The sequence below is a fragment of the Lissotriton vulgaris genome, chromosome 10, assembly GCF_964263255.1.
Source record: "Lissotriton vulgaris chromosome 10, aLisVul1.2, whole genome shotgun sequence".
In the NCBI taxonomy this organism is placed as follows: Eukaryota; Metazoa; Chordata; class Amphibia; order Caudata; family Salamandridae; genus Lissotriton; species Lissotriton vulgaris.
The window spans coordinates 792,513,925-792,532,087 of record NC_141698.1 but is presented as its reverse complement, the minus strand read 5'-3'; the positions used below and the strand labels follow the sequence as shown (position 1 = coordinate 792,532,087).

General features: G+C 41.1%; 1 protein-coding gene across 1 annotated transcript in view; it reads left to right on the top strand.

The window, feature by feature from the left end:
* Window positions 1-18,163, top strand: part of DNAH11 (dynein axonemal heavy chain 11) — a 3,435,931-nt gene that overhangs the window by 3,351,971 nt on the left and 65,797 nt on the right. The window contains exons 79-80 of the mRNA XM_086939827.1: window positions 23-205; window positions 365-480. Of these exons, the coding sequence (XP_086795953.1) occupies window positions 23-205; window positions 365-480 (299 nt within the window). The remainder of the gene's footprint in view (window positions 1-22; window positions 206-364; window positions 481-18,163) is intronic.

The following is an 18,163-nucleotide window of genomic DNA, read 5'->3' as shown; positions in this document are numbered from 1 at the left end:
CATTATTTGTACATGTATCTAGGTAAAAAACGTGCTGGATGATATTCTGGAGAAACTGCCTGAAGAATTTAGCATAATGGAAATAATGCAGAAGACGACAGAAAGGAGCCCTTACATTCTTGTCTGCTTCCAGGAGTGCGAAAGGATGAATACTTTAATTCGAGAGATACGCAGATCACTGAAGGAACTGAACCTTGGTCTAAAGGCAGGATTACATTTATTTTCTTTCTGTTGATTTACACTTGTAAAGCTTAAAGTGATGCTTTGCTTAGTTGTAGGACAAGGACTCTTGTTCAATTCTATGACAATTGTAAGTCTAGATTTCAAAAGATCCAAATCATACCATGCTGTTTTTACACTGCAGGGGGAGCTAACAATCTCTCCGGACATGGAGTCCCAACAGTCAGCTCTGTTTTACGATAACGTACCAGAGGGCTGGACCAAACTCTCTTATCCATCAACTGGAGGATTAGCCCAGTGGTAAGTGTCATTGAGTTGCACTGTTATTGACCACTCATCGCATCATCATCTGTATGCTTTCACACTAAGGACCTGATTAATTAAAAGGAAGCTTTTGCTGCTTTGCAAGCATCTGCTTTGCCAGATCTAGAAAGAACAAACACTTCAGCTCCAGTGAGGTGATGTTGTGGCTTACCATATAAATAATTATGAACTCCAAGTAGAGATCTCTATACTATGAGCTCCCTTTCTGTAGGAGACCTGTAGGGTACATTGGACATAGTCAAAGTTTTTCATGGTGACGATCTACATTTGTCACTTACAATCCGGGGCACTGGAAATATGTGGTACTGGAAAACCAAAGTGTGTTAACTAAATAATGTGGCAAAGAGAAGGTCAACTATGCAACTAAATGCTAATCTTGCTGCAGCATACGAATAGATTAAAGGAAAAATAGAGTCACGTCATTTGCTAGGCCTTCTGATATTCGAACACAGTGATATGAAGTGTGTCTCAATGCTGTAGATAAGAAATAAACAATGCAAAAACTCAGAAGATTCAATTCGAAATACTGTTCATAATATTTGATGCTGTCTTGGCGGAAAGCACCAGAAAGCCATTTTATTAACTCTGCCACTCCCTGGAGTACAATGGTTTGTGCAAAGCTATGCATTGTTGTGCTCTGCAGAAAACAATCCCAAATGGCCACCCCCTACTCGATAAAATGCGTTGTTCTTTAATTATTTTGAAGTGTATCTTCAGAGTTGGTGTTGTAGTTGTGTAAACTTTAGTCAGGGTCGGACAGGAACTAGGCTCAGGAGCCAAAATAAAAGTGGCCCCCATTAATAAATTAGATATCTACAAAAGTAGCCCATGTTTCCAAATTGGGCGTGTTTTTAATTTGTAAAGATTCTGTGTATAAGTTTTTGAGATGTATGGAAGACTACATGGAATTGTGCTTGCTATAGGTAGTGTTTGCTTTAGTGTTGTGGAAATTAACAGTAACAACAGAAGATCATAAGACAGGCCCACAAACAACCCCAAAAAAGAGCCAACTCACTGGTTTCTCAGACCAGCCCATTGGGCTCTGCCTGACTGCCCTATAGGTCAGCCTTTTCCTGCTTGCAGCCTGCAAATACGTTCTCATCCATCATCAGCGCAGCTACAGCATCATTCTAGAATGCACCATAAGCATGAAATTTGGCTTTTTGAAAGGGGAGTAGTGGCTGCCTAGGCATCGGGAAATAAGCGGTGTGCTGTAGACGCTCTAAATAAATCAGTATTCATCCACTTACTTTGTTTGGAGAATTTGTGAAGGATTACGGCGATTGGGTTTACACGGTGGTCACACTAAACTGATTCTAAAAGCAACTTGTTACATTAAGAAGTAGCTCTGCTGAACTTTATTATGTGTCTCATTGGGGTTCACAATCTTGGAGAGCAGTGCCTATGTTGTAAACATGAATTGTATGAATAGTAAAACAAAACATTTAAGAAAAATTTGAATTTCTGCCCAATGCAATGAGTGGCAAATCCCCAGACAGTTCATCCTTGTGGTAGTGTAGTACTGGGCCCCAAAGTAATTTCAAAGGGTTATTTAAGTCCAATTTGAGCCCACCTTCCAGAACTAAGGGGCAGATTTATGTTAACTGGCGCATCCCCAGGGATGCACCAGTTAACATGCGCCACAGTGCGCCACAGCTCCGCCACCCAAGGTGCGCCGCATTTATAATGCGGCGCACCATGGTGCAAAAACGGCACAGATGCGTGACGCATCTGTGCCGGAAATGTGGCGCATTGCTGGAGTTGCGTCGCAAGCGCGACGCAGCTCCAGCAATGCTCTGGGGGGGCCTATTCTTTCAATGCTGCCTCAAGCCTTACGCCTGCTTCAAGCAGGCGCAGGGTTTTGACGCAGCATTGCCCTGAAAGTGACTGAGTGAAATCTCATAGATTTCACTCAGCCACTTTCAGGAGGCGTTCCTGCGCAGGAACGCCCCCCCTGCGCAGGAACGCCTCCTCATGGCGCAGGAACGCCTCCTCATGGCGCAGTGCTGTACAACGTGACGCATCTCCTAGATGCGTCACGTTGTAAATAGGGCGCAGGGATGCGCCACGTTTCCGTGCCGTTGCGTCACGCAACGGCGGCGTAAACGTGGCGCAAGCCCTCCATAAATCTGCCCCTACGTCTTTCTTCTCCTGTGATGGACCTTTGAATTGTGTATTAGGAGAGATGGAGCAAGTTAGATACTTTAAATAACAGTTTAAGTTCAGTCAATTGTGAGAGTTGTATTGTCACTTTAAAGTTTTATTTTTCTCGTTAAGAGATTAGTAAAGATCTTTATTTATTTTGGGTCTTTCATCAGGTAGTCCATCATTCAAATAATATTATAGAAATCTCATAAAAATATATAGTGGTTAGAGCAGGTCATCATGAAAATCAAATTTATTTAAGAATGTTCAATAATGGAAATAAATACCCTAATCTACAGAATCAGGATATAGTCTGAGTCTATTTGGAACTCATAGAGTTTGAAAATCAACCGGAAAATAGTGAAATCAAAGCAGCACAAAGCTTCAAAATCAAGTTAAATAGCAGAAATACCCATTAGGAGTATTTCATAAGACTGAGCCGAGTCTTAGAAAAGCAGGCATTGCAGTAACAATCTATTGAATCCACGAGAGTCAGGTAAAGGACAGAAACACTAGCAGCAGTAGCTATCATTGCCAAAAAGGTCTGAGTCAATCATCCAAGCAAAAAGCATAGAAGAGAAAGAGATCTAGCTACCTGTGAACACACAGTAATATAAAAGTCAAGGAAAAGTATTGAAAACATTGTTGCTGGCTTCTTCCTCCACAGGCCAAAAAGAGGACTGGGATCGTCAGAGAGCAAGTTCAGCTCCTCCGTTTCCACTGAAATACATGTGTTAAACATTTTAGAATATCAGCTACAGACAGTCTTGCGAGGGTATAGTCTGGAAACATCAAGCATAGTTCCCATGGGCTTCTCATACTCATTGACCTTCTATATCTCTACTTGTTTCACTGCAAAAACAATAAACCACTAACTAAAGAACAAAATTCCTATTTGGTAATACATTCTTTTAAATTAAACAACAGTTCATTATTGTTTAACTGTGCAAGCTTCTATTAAAATATTGTAGGAAAAAAGTAAGTAAGTAGGAAGTTAATGACATTCAAGAATAAAATGTTGCACAGTAAAGTAATACAATCTCTGAAATTAATTCTATAGTTATGACAACATCTCTAAACATTATCTAAGGTCAGGCTTCTAAATCAAATTGTGCATATTTCAGCAATGTCGAGTTTCTTCTTTACGCAGCAAAAACTGCTGTTAGAGTTCTTCTGCCGCCTACACGTACACCATTGATTGCCTATTGGGAATCAGCACATTTCAAGTACATGTTAGTTTAAAATACAAAGGCATTTACAGAGCTCACAGCTGCTCCCGAGGGAGTGTCCTGTCGCTAGCAGCAGGACTGACATGTCTGATGGGAAGAGACTAAGCATTGAACAGGTAGGTCTTTAGGCATTTCCTAAAGATACTTTCAGAAGGAGCCAGTAAAACCTTGAGAGGAAGCACATTCCACAGCTTAGCCATCAAAAATGTGACAGACCTTCCACCTAGTCTGTCCCTATGGATCCTAGGTATCTGCAGGTGCCTCTTAGAGATGGACCTGATGGATCTGCTCTGAAAGTAGGGCCTGAGCCGGCATCTTAAGTACTGGGGTCCCTCGTTCTCCAAGACTCTACAGGTGAAAATTATCGCCTTTAATTTGTTGTGGCTGTTCACCGGGAGCCAGAGAAGCTGGCACATATGTACAGACACTGATTGTCGAATCAGGGTCTTAAGAATAAGGCGTGGACAGCATTCTGTTTGATCCGCAGCCATTGTAAAAGATATGCTGGCAGACCCAGGTAAAGATTGTTAGCATAGTCCAATTTAGTGGTTACATGGACAACAGTCTTATGGGTAGTCACAGGTAACAAGTGTAACATTACGTCTCAGAGATTACAAAGTGGCAAAGCAGCTTGCTGAAACTAATTTGACCTGCGGTTCAAATATTAGGGTTGAGTCAAACTTGATTCCCATATTCCTAACAGGTTGAAGGGATGGAGTGTGTCCCCATCTCAGATGGCCACCAACTCAGAGGGTCAGGGTTCGTTACTGTGCCCCAAAAAAATAAAATTAGTTTTCTTGGAATTTAATTTGAGACAGTTTTCACCCATTCAGTGACACACTGCTTTGAGGCAGTCCTGAAAGGACTTTAGGGAAGTTTAACATTAGGTGTGCACTCTTTTCATCCCATTTAACATAATACATTATTTATTCTTTCTGTTCTATTTTTAGACTCTATTAGTCCCCCATCCAATGGTTTATAAACCATCACACTAGTTTTGTTTCACATGTGAGTTCTGTTCAAATGTCACTCTCATGATCAGTTGAATCCTTTCTCTTTCTTTTGAAACTTTGAAATTTCAATGATCATCATTCATGATTGTTTAATGTCAAACTCTATTCAAATCTCTACAGCCTTTGACCAAAGCAAATAAGCATAACAATTGTAGCCCAACTGCTGGCACTGGTATACGTACAGCCTTTAAAATACCTCCTCAAGTTCCAATTGTGTGTACTCCTTTTCCAAAGTGTTCTAAAACACTAGGGGCCCGATGTAGGTAATTCTAATTTACCACTTCTAAAATACCGAATCATACCGATTCGGTATTTAAGAAGTGGTAAATTAGAAGGGGGGAAATGTAGGTATTTCAGATTCGGTAAATACCGAATCGTTAAGATTCGGTATTTACCGATTCTGTAAATACCGAATCGGTAAAGCCTTTTGATTCCTATGGGCATTGCAGCCCATAGGAATCAATGGTCATTACCGAATTGGTATTTACCGATTCGGTAAATACCAATTTTTGCAAGGGTGCAGGGGGTGTCACTTTGACACCCTCTTGCACCCCAATTCCGGACTTGTGTGCCATGTGACACACAGACATGCCCTAAGGGCATGTCTGTGTGTCACATTGTACAGGTGTGCATGCACAAATGTGCATGCACACCTGTATTCGGTATTTTACCACCCAATTGAATTGGGTGGTAAAATACCAATTCTTAAAGCCCTGTGGCACTCTGACATGTGCCAGCTACATCTGCATTTACAAAATCGGTATTTTACCAAGTCTGTATTTACCGATTCGGTAATTTTACCGAATCGGTAAATACAGAATCGGTAAAATACCGATTATGTAAATGCATGCCCTACATCTAAAAACCGTAATACCGGTCGGAAACGGCCGAATTCGGCCGTTTCCGACCTGTATTAGGGCACCTGCATCAGGCCCTAGGTGTTTCCAGTTCTTCTAATTCAGGTTTTAAATCTGAGATGTTCTTTGCAAATTCCTCTATGTTCTTAATCTCATCAGGTATATAAGAGCAGAAATGGGTTAAAGTAAGAATTTTGCAGACTCTGCCTTTTTTCTGCAAGTGGAATGTCTAACACTAATCGATCCTGCAAAACCATGTAACATATAGCAATCAGCTCAGTGTTTACAACTAGCGAAAGCTCCTATTGTGTTTGTTGCCAGCTTGTTGACAGTTTTCTAATCTTATTGTCATTGAAAATGACTCCTACAGGTGGAATGATAGCTTCAAAAATATCTCTTTCTAATTTAGCTCCCATCTCTGTTCTATGGGTGTATCTGTGTGCTGGTTCAATAGTTAATGCTCTATTACAATAGTGGCCCGCTCCTCATTAGCTCAAAGGCTAAACAAGTGGAGAAAAAGTTAGTTTATGCGATAGAGAAATTATTTAGCTTCTATCCATAGTTTTACACTCCGTTGTAATGGTCAATCTGGCAATGTTGCCAGCATGTGTGTGTGTATGTCAGTGTCACCACTATGCTACATGTGTATCCTCCCTTCCAAGTGTGAAAAAAAGGGGGAGGGGAGATTGACAGTGTCTCACGGAAGCAACACCAAGGGGAGGATTGTATCAGACTGGTACTCGCCTGATTCCTCACTTCTCATCATCGACTACTGTCAACCTTTTAAAGAAAATGGGAGAAAAACCAACATAAAGAAAGTGCATATAGGTCCAACAACCCTGTGGTGTTGTGAGTGCTAGAAACCCAATGTGATATTTTTGTGCCCAATTGCGTGAAAAAACAACAAAATACCACGCTAAAAAGAGTGCAACTAACTGGCAACTCACGATTTTATTCTGTGCTGCTAGTTCACTCTGATTAAAAGTCAACCGACATGTTTCATCACTTTGTTTTTAGTGATTTCTTCAGGGTTTAGTTAATGGGTCAGCGTTTAGCATGCACCTTTCACAAGTCTTCCCTTATTGTACCTGTAGTTCATGGTGGGACACAACAGACAGACACACACAGATTAAAAGTTTCAGCAGGTAACACTGCGCCCAGTGCTCACTTACATATGACAAATTTCAGCTGTATCAATTTACCAGGTGGCCTGCCGTGATGAGCCTACCCGGCCCCCGTGAAAGACTGCGTCACGAGTGCGGTCCCTGTCTACGTACTGGGATGCTTTAAACCGCCAGGTGGTCGGTATCTGTTGTAAAAAAAAGTAGTAAGCCAATGAAAAGTACTGTGCCTCTTTGGGCTCGTGTCCGTTGACTCACGAGCGCTCGAGACCCAGTGCATTCCCTTTGTCCCTCTAGTTACTTCCCCCGCTCCCGTTAGTTTGGCTAGCGCAACTCCTTACCGCTTCGGTGTGCTGATCTCGTCTCTGGCTCACCCCTCGTGTACTGCGGAGGTGCCGGCCGGCTGTTTACCAAGCCCGTTTCCGGGTCACGTGGGTAGACGTGACGTGCTGCGTCACGTATCTGCTTTCGGCGCCATCTTGGAGCGGGAATTTGTCAATAAGGGGGAAATGTATTCAATGGATTGCAATGTACTATGTGCCTAATTTAAAGCGAGAAGGTTTGCTCCACCCTCGCGATAAGTTACACATTAATCTACTTTTATATACCATCCGTTTTTTGTATAATGAAATATGTTGAAAAAGCGGAAAAAATGGGAGGAAACAATTTTTAAATACAGCCATTGGCTATGTTAAAGGGGGGCTCTCTAATGAAAACATTCTGGTTAAAAATGATATTCCTACGCGGAATACTGTGATTCCCAGATGTAGGGGGTACTGATATTCCGATGTTGATTCATGTGTCCCCTAAAGTTGTTATGCATTATGGTGGTGTACAGGTGTTTGTATTCCCTGTATATCTTACACCGTTTTTGCTAAGTGGGTACTACAGCTCTTGGGGTTATGCAGTTGTGATGATATGGGAACGTGCTCTAGGTCGTTGAGACCTTGTTCCATTCAATGACGTCGTTAAGGCCTTGATCAGCTGTTAGCTCTTCATAAATCCAGCGTGCCTCTTTCTTCGCAAGTCTGTTATTCATACTGTGTACCTTCCCATGTACTCTCTCCAACACAGTCCAGCGCAGATCTCTAGGTTTGTGTTTCAAACTGGTAAAGTGTTGTACTAGTTTGGTTGAGAGTTTTGCTGCCTTTAGGGTGCTGAGATGTTCTTGGATCCTCACCTTGATTTTTCTGGTGGTTAGCCCGATGTAATATAGGCCACAAGGACAGGTTAGTCTGTATATCACGTTGCACGTGTTACAGTTACTAAAACTGTTTAGATGCCAAGTTCTTCCGTTAGTCCTGGTGATGGAGTTTGTTTTCACTGTCAGTGGGCAGACGGTGCATTCCCCGCACGGGGAAACAAACGTGATATACAGACTAACCTGTCCACCAGAAAAATCAAGGTGAGGATCCAAGAACATCTCAGCACCCTAAAGGCAGCAAAACTCTCAACCAAACTAGTACAACACTTTACCAGTTTGAAACACAAACCTAGAGATCTGCGCTGGACTGTGTTGGAGAGAGTACATGGGGAGGTACACAGTATGAATAACAGACTTGCGAAGAAAGAGGCACGCTGGATTTATGAAGAGCTAACAGCTGATCAAGGCCTTAACGACGTCATTGAATGGAACAAGATCTCAACGACCTAGAGCACGTTCCCATATCATCACAACTGCATAACCCCAAGAGCTGTAGTACCCACTTAGCAAAAACGGTGTAAGATATACAGGGAATACAAACACCTGTACACCACCATAATGCATAACAACTTTAGGGGACACATGAATCAACATCGGAATATCAGTACCCCCTACATCTGGGAATCACAGTATTCCGCGTAGGAATATCATTTTTAACCAGAATGTTTTCATTAGAGAGCCCCCCTTTAACATAGCCAATGGCTGTATTTAAAAATTGTTTCCTCCCATTTTTTCCGCTTTTTCAACATATTTCATTATACAAAAAACGGATGGTATATAAAAGTAGATTAATGTGTAACTTATCGCGAGGGTGGAGCAAACCTTCTCGCTTTAAATTAGGCACATAGTACATTGCAATCCATTGAATACATTTCCCCCTTATTGACAAATTCCCGCTCCAAGATGGCGCCGAAAGCAGATACGTGACGCAGCACGTCACGTCTACCCACGTGACCCGGAAACGGGCTTGGTAAACAGCCGGCCGGCACCTCCGCAGTACACGAGGGGTGAGCCAGAGACGAGATCAGCACACCGAAGCGGTAAGGAGTTGCGCTAGCCAAACTAACGGGAGCGGGGGAAGTAACTAGAGGGACAAAGGGAATGCACTGGGTCTCGAGCGCTCGTGAGTCAACGGACACGAGCCCAAAGAGGCACAGTACTTTTCATTGGCTTACTACTTTTTTTACAACAGATACCGACCACCTGGCGGTTTAAAGCATCCCAGTACGTAGACAGGGACCGCACTCGTGACGCAGTCTTTCACGGGGGCCGGGTAGGCTCATCACGGCAGGCCACCTGGTAAATTGATACAGCTGAAATTTGTCATATGTAAGTGAGCACTGGGCGCAGTGTTACCTGCTGAAACTTTGAATCTGTGTGTGTCTGTCTGTTGTGTCCCACCATGAACTACAGGTACAATAAGGGAAGACTTGTGAAAGGTGCATGCTAAACGCTGACCCATTAACTAAACCCTGAAGAAATCACTAAAAACAAAGTGATGAAACATGTCGGTTGACTTTTAATCAGAGTGAACTAGCAGCACAGAATAAAATCGTGAGTTGCCAGTTAGTTGCACTCTTTTTAGCGTGGTATTTTGTTGTTTTTTCACGCAATTGGGCACAAAAATATCACATTGGGTTTCTAGCACTCACAACACCACAGGGTTGTTGGACCTATATGCACTTTCTTTATGTTGGTTTTTCTCCCATTTTCTTTAAAAGGTTGACAGTAGTCGATGATGAGAAGTGAGGAATCAGGCGAGTACCAGTCTGATACAATCCTCCCCTTGGTGTTGCTTCCGTGAGACACTGTCAATCTCCCCTCCCCCTTTTTTTCACACTTGGAAGGGAGGATACACATGTAGCATAGTGGTGACACTGACATACACACACACATGCTGGCAACATTGCCAGATTGACCATTACAACGGAGTGTAAAACTATGGATAGAAGCTAAATAATTTCTCTATCGCATAAACTAACTTTTTCTCCACTTGTTTAGCCTTTGAGCTAATGAGGAGCGAGCCACTATTGTAATAGAGACTTTTGAGTGGGGGGCGGCCTGTCTCTGTTTCCCCCTTGGCTCCTGTTTTTGTGAGAGTCAATAGTTAATGCATCTATACTAGTCGCATGATACATTTTAGGAAAAAGTACTCCTAAAGACACGCTCCCATTCATGTTTCTACCATTAGTTGGAATGTATGTTCGCAACTACTGATTCCCACATGTCTGTTTCGTTTGAGTGCCCTTCTTCTTTAGGAACAAACTTTCCCTTTGTGTTGACTGTCTAATCTCAATTTGGATAAACCATTTTAATTCTAAATTAATCTTCTTTCTTCCAAACATTTTTCAAAACATCACTATGTCTGTATTTGCTATATTTTATGTTACTTTTTCTAGCTTCTAAAGCAATAATGAAAACTTTTTCTAATGGGCGCATCAAACAAGTTAAATTACTTTGATAAGCTTTAACACAGTCTATAGACTAGTGTGGCATACAATAGTACCAGGCTGTGTCCATTTCTTTTCTTTGGGACTGTAAATTCATGCTTTCTATCAACGACGCTCTATAAACTATTAAGTCATAGTTAGAATAGAAATATGCAAAATGTTCTTGTCTATATAGAAGTGTAAGTAACATGCTACATGAATTCCATATAACTGTATGTGATAATGCCTGACTTCTTCTGATGCTCATGACGATAGATAAGCACAGACATAGCAGTCTTTAGCTCCCATAGCACGTGTGTATTCCTGTACTAATCTACAATAAAGGTTTGTTGAGTAATCTTCCCTATGTTATGCAACAAAAGAGGCTATGTAGTTTTTGCATTTCTATAATCTGTCTCAGGTGTAAGGTGTAACACTACGAATACTATGGTGATCATAATAAATGTTGTTATGAAGATTGCACACGTAGTATATTTACATTATTTCTTAGGCAACACATGTCCTCCTCAGAAGCAGATTGAAGGCAAGCAGTTAAATTCGAGATGCACATTTTTCTCTTTTTTTTTTTTAAATGATTTGTTCTCAGCAAGCTAAATTAAACCCTTAACCCTTCTCTGTGTTCTCTAAAAAATTGTACTCCTACTGTTCTAGCACAGACACGGGCTTAGGTTGATCTGTAAAATAAAAAGATTTTAAAAAATAAGAATAAATGAATGTCAAGCTTTTTATTAGTCTACTTTTCTTTTATTGCAGTCTCTTTGCAAATATATTTTCCCTAGCACAGCTTATTTTTATAGTATCATGAAGGTACAAACAGTTCAGCTCTCACATCGTACAGATTGATGGTGACATTTAAAGTTTCATTCAATTAATAAGTACACTGTTGTATTCTTCTGACAAGGTACATTTAGTCTTTTTGATCTTTTGTTGATTTCCTCCTGAGTCGCTTTCGTCACATGTCTCTGTTTCTTCCTGTATTGTAACTGGGATCCGACCAATTGACAAACTCTGTTTCAGTCTTCTTTGATTATGATTTTATAGCAATTCAACTACATGGTTGACACTTGTTTATCTAGTGCTTGTGCCTTCACCAGGATCTACTTGCTGTTTTGTTGTTTCAGTCACAGTTTCATGTTAAGAATCAGTCTCTGCTTCATATTAAAAATCAGTATCTGCTTCTACTTTATTAGAGGCTTTAGTGCCATGTGGTGCAACAACAGGTACTTGGAATGGTGCAATTTGTTGTAGTTCTTCACCCCTTTCTTTACTTTGCTGCTGGTGAGATATCAATACCACAGCTCCACATGTTCTCTCCGCTTGTGGTGGTGCAGTCACCAATCTTCTTGGTTAAGGGTGAAAGAGCAAGATTTTGTCTTCTGGATTTCTCACCTTCTTGGAGTTCGACACGTGCACCCAGTTTGGAACTCCCCCACACTTACCAGCAGTATTGTTCATCAAAATGGCCTAGAAGGGGCCTTTCCACCTTGGCTCCAAACAATTTTTCCAAATGGGCTTCTTGATCACAACCCAGTCACCAGGATTGAGGTTGTGGTACTGTTCTTGATATGGATCTTTAGTGGCACCTGCAACCTGGTAAGAAACGGAACGTACTACATCAGCCAAACCCTTGCAGCAATCGAGTATCCTATTATCTGAGATGTTAAACAGTGCATTTGCAGGTACAGCAGGTAATCTCATTGGTCGTCTCATCAACACTTCATGAAGAGAAAGACCTGCCTTTTTATCAGGAATACTTTGGTTACTCATCAGCACCAATGGTAAAGTATCTGACCATTTCAGCAAGGTTGATGCATAAACCTTTGCCAAACAAGATTTGATAGTCCCATTCATTTTCTTCTCAATTCCAGAGGCTTGAGGTCAATATCTGCAGTGTAATCGTTGTTCAATTTGTAATGCTGTGAAAATCATTTTCAGGACCTCATTGTTAAAATGGGTCCCCTTATCTGACTCCAAAGAGACCGCTATGCCATACCTGGGTATCAATTTTCTTCTAGTCGGATAGGCTTCCACCCATCTCAAAAAGACACATACTATGACTAAGGCAAATCTCAGTGCATTGCAAACAGGCATCTTGATAAAGTCCATCTGCATCCAGTTGAAGGGACCACCTGATAGCCCTATTTGACTTAATATAACATGTGTTTTTTCCTGAATTCATTTGTTGATCGGTCACGCAGCTGCGGCACACCTTTTCTACTAAAATCTTGAATCTGGGGTTATACCAACTTTGGCAAACAATCTGGTCATTGTGTCCCTGCCTAAGTGTGTGTAACCATGTACGTATCACGTTTTTGGAAAGAAACGATCAGGCAACACTGGTCTTTCATCAGCTGACATCCAAATGTCATTGGCATTCTTTGCACAACCTGCTCTATTCCAACTCTGCTGTTCTGCCTCTGAGAAATGTTCCTGTGCTCGCTTTAATTTGTCCCAGGTATCGGTCACTTTCATCAACATGGAAAAGTGAGTCTCCTCCTCAGACTCGCATGTGAAAGTTCTATTAAGTATGCAGGCCAACAAAGAACAATATCATGCTACTGAATCTGCGTACCCATTTTCCTGGGCTATAGAACCATTTCCACTTTGAGAGCTGCACACTGAACAACTGTAATTTCAACTGGAGAGCATTCAACAAATCCTCACCAGCACCCTGTTCCTAATTGGGGATCCTGAAGAGGTCATAACCTCCCTTTGTGACCATAACTTTCCAAAACCATGGACAATGCCAAAGCCATGCTGACTATCTGTAAATGTGGTGACTCATCTGGGAAGTTAATCATGTTCCGATAAGGGCAATCAATTCAGCAACTTGAGCTGAAGTAACCCTCTTGAAGCCATGAAGATTCAACAACATCATTTATTTTACATACAGCGTAAGCTACTCTTAGGGAACCTTCATTATTTCTCAAACATGTGCCATCTACAAAAATTACATGATTTGGCTCAATCGATGTTTCATCCTTTATAACTGGTCTAGGCGTTATGCATAAATCCATGACTTCTAGGCAATCATGTTCAACTTCTTCACAAACATCATAATTTACTGGCAGCAACATAGCAAGACTCAGTATCTTACATCGCCTAATAACAATGGGGCATATTATCAACGCTGTGCAAAAAATATCGCACAGCGTTGATAACGTGGAAAAATCTATCGCCGATTTCAAATAAGTCCGTTAGCAGCGTATTATCAACGCTAAAGCCAACAGGCGATGTGAAATCGTTGATAGGTCGCATTCGCGAGTGAAAACAAGTGCTGTTTTCACGCGCTAATGTGTGCCTTGATAATATGGGGGGGGTGGATTCAGCTTTATGATCCACCCCCTCATGTTAGCAATGCCTAACATGTACTAAAAGCAGGCGTTGGGAGACCTGCGATAGATGCGTTTATCGTAGGTCTCCTTCTCCCAAGGCCTGCCTTGTGAATAAGGCAATCCCACCTCCAACCACATTTTATATGTGGTTGGACGTGGGAACGCCCACCCTGCATCTCATTAGCGTTATTCATCGGCCCAGCGTGGGGGCGATGAATAACGCATGAAATGCGTCGCTAACCGGAGTTAGGGACGCTTTGATAATAGGGCGATAATTAATTCATGCGTTAGCAACCGGAAAAGGTTGCTAACACATGAATTCAGGCCCTTGATAATATACCCCAATATTCTCTGAGGACAAGATTCTCTGTTCATATTTTGTTCATCAGTTATGAGCCATGTGCTGTGTTTTCTTCTCGTCAGTAGAAGTTCCACAGAGTGAGGGACCATTACCGGATATCCCATTACCATGTTTCACTCTTTTCCAGACTAGCGCTCACTGCAGCAACAGACCTGGGGCAAAAGGGTCACAGGTTGTATAAAAATATGCAACAGGTTTCTGAGCATCTCCATGTTTTTGAGTCAGCACTGAGAGTGCAGCCCTCCCTCTCACTGCAAAAAAGAAAAAAACTCATTACTGTAGTCTGGCATTTCTAGTGTTGGGGCACAATAAAGACTCTCTCTCAGCTCTAGGAAAGCTTTCAAACATTTTTTGTCTCATGGAAGCAGATCAGAGAAATACCTGTGTGCCAGCCTCAGTAAAGGCTTAGTCACCAAGGAAAAGTTGGGTATTCACTTTTAAGAGTAGTCAACGATTCCTAGAAACATCCTATCTTCCTTTTATGTTTGAGGTGGATTCATTTGAAGAATTGCTTACACTCTATCTGGTGACACCTTTCTAGCTCCTTTTTCAATTACATGCCCCAGATATTGAACTTCTTTCTGACAGTACTGTAATTTCCATGGACACACTTTATGACCCTTTTCAGCCAGATGATTTAACAAAGCAATGGTATCTTGTTAACACGCTTCTTGTGTCTCTGATGCCACAAGCAGATCCTTTATATACTGCACTAATACTGATCTGTAGGGCTTCTGTAATGATCCCAGATTATTTTTCAAGATCTGGTTCAAAATTGATAAAAACTCTGCATTCCCTTGTGGGACTCTGGCCCCATGCTAAAACTCAATGCTGAAATACAAAGGCACAAAAACACTAACTGTTCATGTATTGGGGCCAAGAAAAACGCCTGATGGAGATCAATGACTGTAAACCATTCTACAGTACAAGGAATCTGAAACAATATTGTTGCTGGTTTCTGTACCATGGGACAACATGAGACGACAATCTCATTAATTTTCCTCAGGTCCTGTACAATCCAATATTTTCCATTTGATTTCTGTAAATCCATGATCCAAGAATGAAATGGAACTGCAATTAATTCTCTCAGGATCCCTTTCTGTAACGTCCTCTATTATGGGCATTATTCCTGCAATTGTTTCTGGGGATAAGTGATACAGCGGTGTTCTTTGAACACCACATTCTTTTTTACAAAAATCTGAACTGGTTCCACTCCCTTAATTAGATCAGCAGGCAATTCTTCAATTGCCATTAAAGGGAATAATCCTACCGCTGTATTTTGCTGAATCATTTTATATCCTACATCTTCATCATTTATCTGCAGCTCAACACCATCCAATGTACAATAGACTGCAATTTAGCTTACACAAGAAATCTCCTCCTCACAGATTTACCGGACTCGTGTCACAAATTACAAATTAATGTTTATCTTCAAAGGTGCCTATTTTTACAGGGACCTCTTCTGATATTCAATCTGTAATCTGTCTATTTGAAATTTCTACAACTTGCGTGTTTCTTCCCGAGAGAGGTAGGTCTGGGTCTTCCACAGTTCTAACATTGGATCTGGTAGCACCAGTATCTACAAGAAAAGATACCGAGTGGCCATTCACCTCACCATCTACATAAGGACCACTCTGGTCAACCTCCAAGACTGCCCCAAACATGAAATCTTCCTCCCCTCTCAGGCCCCATCATAGCAAAGTGTCTAAGCCTGTACCATCACTCTCAAAAACAGGAAATTGCTGAAAACAATTCTTACCTGCATTTTTTAACTGTTCAATCTTATTCGGATTCATATTCTGGAAAGACTTTCGGTGTGCTTTTGGCATCCGATTTATGTTGAATTTTGGGCTCCCTATATTTTGTGGGATCATTTGTGTTTGTGGAACCTGTATCGTAGGGACCTGTTTATGCATTGGTCTCTTCATCTGTTGCAGTGGCATATTTTGCATTTAAACGCCTCTCTTCATCATCATATTACCATTTGCATTATCTGGACTCAATCTACATTCCTGCTTCCAATGCCCCACCTTGTGACAGATGTGACAAGGAGTCATCTTTTTTAATGCCAAAACTATTATTCCGGAATTTGGATCACTGAGAACCCCTGTACCTCTAACCCGCGGAACACCAAATTCTCCAGATTTTCCCTGAATACCCATCTGTTGAACAACAACACATTGCATTCATCCAAGGTTTCAAGCAAAAGAAGTATTTTGAAACTCTTTCTACGCTAACTTTGTCTATGCTAGCATAAATTTCTCTTTAATCTTTTTTTGCTTGATTTCTTATTTATCACTGCAATATTTTGAATATTGCAGGATCTCATCAAGTGACTTATTCTACCAACAGATTACTCTCTAGGTTATGTGCAAACTAATTTCTGGTCATACAACTAACACAAGCTGTGAAACAAAAATCCCCAGGTTCTTCTTTTCAGGATATTCTCTTCCTCTGTACTGTTGAAGCACCTGCAACAAACATTCATAATACTCATGAACTGTTTCCTTGGGCTCCTGTGTAGTTAGATTAATTTAAATCTTTTCGTGGCATTCGGTCTTTCAGGAAAGTAATCACTGATTCAGACTTTTCCATAACTTTGGAAGATGGTGCAATTTCTAGGTGGCTTATCTTGTGGCGATTGTTCAGCAGTCTTACATTCAGCACTTAAATCACTTGGCACTACAATCTCAAATAGTGTATCCAAATCACTCCAAAACACCTTTCAAAATGTTCACAAACTGTCCAACTTGTGTGCACTACTGTCCAGATTTGTCTCTCAATTTTGGAAAATTGTAAATGCTGTAAGATCACCTCTTCTCTAAAGAACGTGTACATACATTCCTCCTCTTTCTTCCCTAAGGGGAAAAGCTGAAACTACTTCTTCCTCTCCCTCTTTATTTTCTCTAGCTAATTCTGGCTGTTTCTCTTCTCGTACTTCTTTGCTCATTTTGTTTCCAATTGATTAAAATTACTCCATTTATTAATTCACTTTATTAATTCAATATTGTGGATTCACATTCCTGCAGGACACATGTTTATGACTGCAATGTCATCTAAATGTACCCTACAGCACTACTGGTAATGAGAACTTTTTGGAATCTGCACATCATATTTCTGAGCCAATTCACTCAATTTCTCATGTGTAGTCGCTGATCGTCTTGTAATTTCTTTCATACGAAAATCAATTCCTTTTCTTGATAATTGCTTAAGCATTCTAATTCAAGCAACACCTAATGATTTTTTCTAACTCCGTTTTTAATCTTGGGATGTTTAGCAGTCTCTCCTTCTCAGAATCTGGGTTAATCACTTTCATTGAGCCGTTTGTCTTTTTAACACAACAGCTTCCTCAAACCAGAGTGGGAAGATGCCTTCTTCCAACAGGATATTTTCTTCCTGGGACATTGTGGTAATAATACAAATACTCCCCCCCCCTTGTGCTTGGGGCGGTTAGAGGTGGTCTGCGCACTACAATCTGTGAATTTTTTCAAGTAGTGACACATCCGTCATAGGTAACCTTCCTGCAGCTCCTTTGTGTTTCTGGAATCAAATTATTACTCACTGGAGCAACTGGTCGAGTGACCATCTGTATAGTTCCTACATATGGGGCTTGTAGTGGTACAGGTATGACCGGTGGATTTACCACAGATGGTATAACAATCTGTCTTTGAGCAATTTGTGGTGGAGCAATCTGTAACAGTTGAAGTGGTCTCCGCAATTTGTACCACTCTTTTTTCTACAGGAGCAGTCACTACTGGACTACTTACTGGAGTACTACTTCCAGAACTACCAGTTGTAGTTGCATAAGGTGGGGTCGAGCATCTTTTGTAATAAATCATCCCCTGAATCACTGTCTTGTTTTCTTCTTCTTTGGTCTCCCTATCTTTTTCTTTTGTATTCTTTTGTATTCTTTTTCTTTCCTTTCTCCTGCATCTCACTAGAAA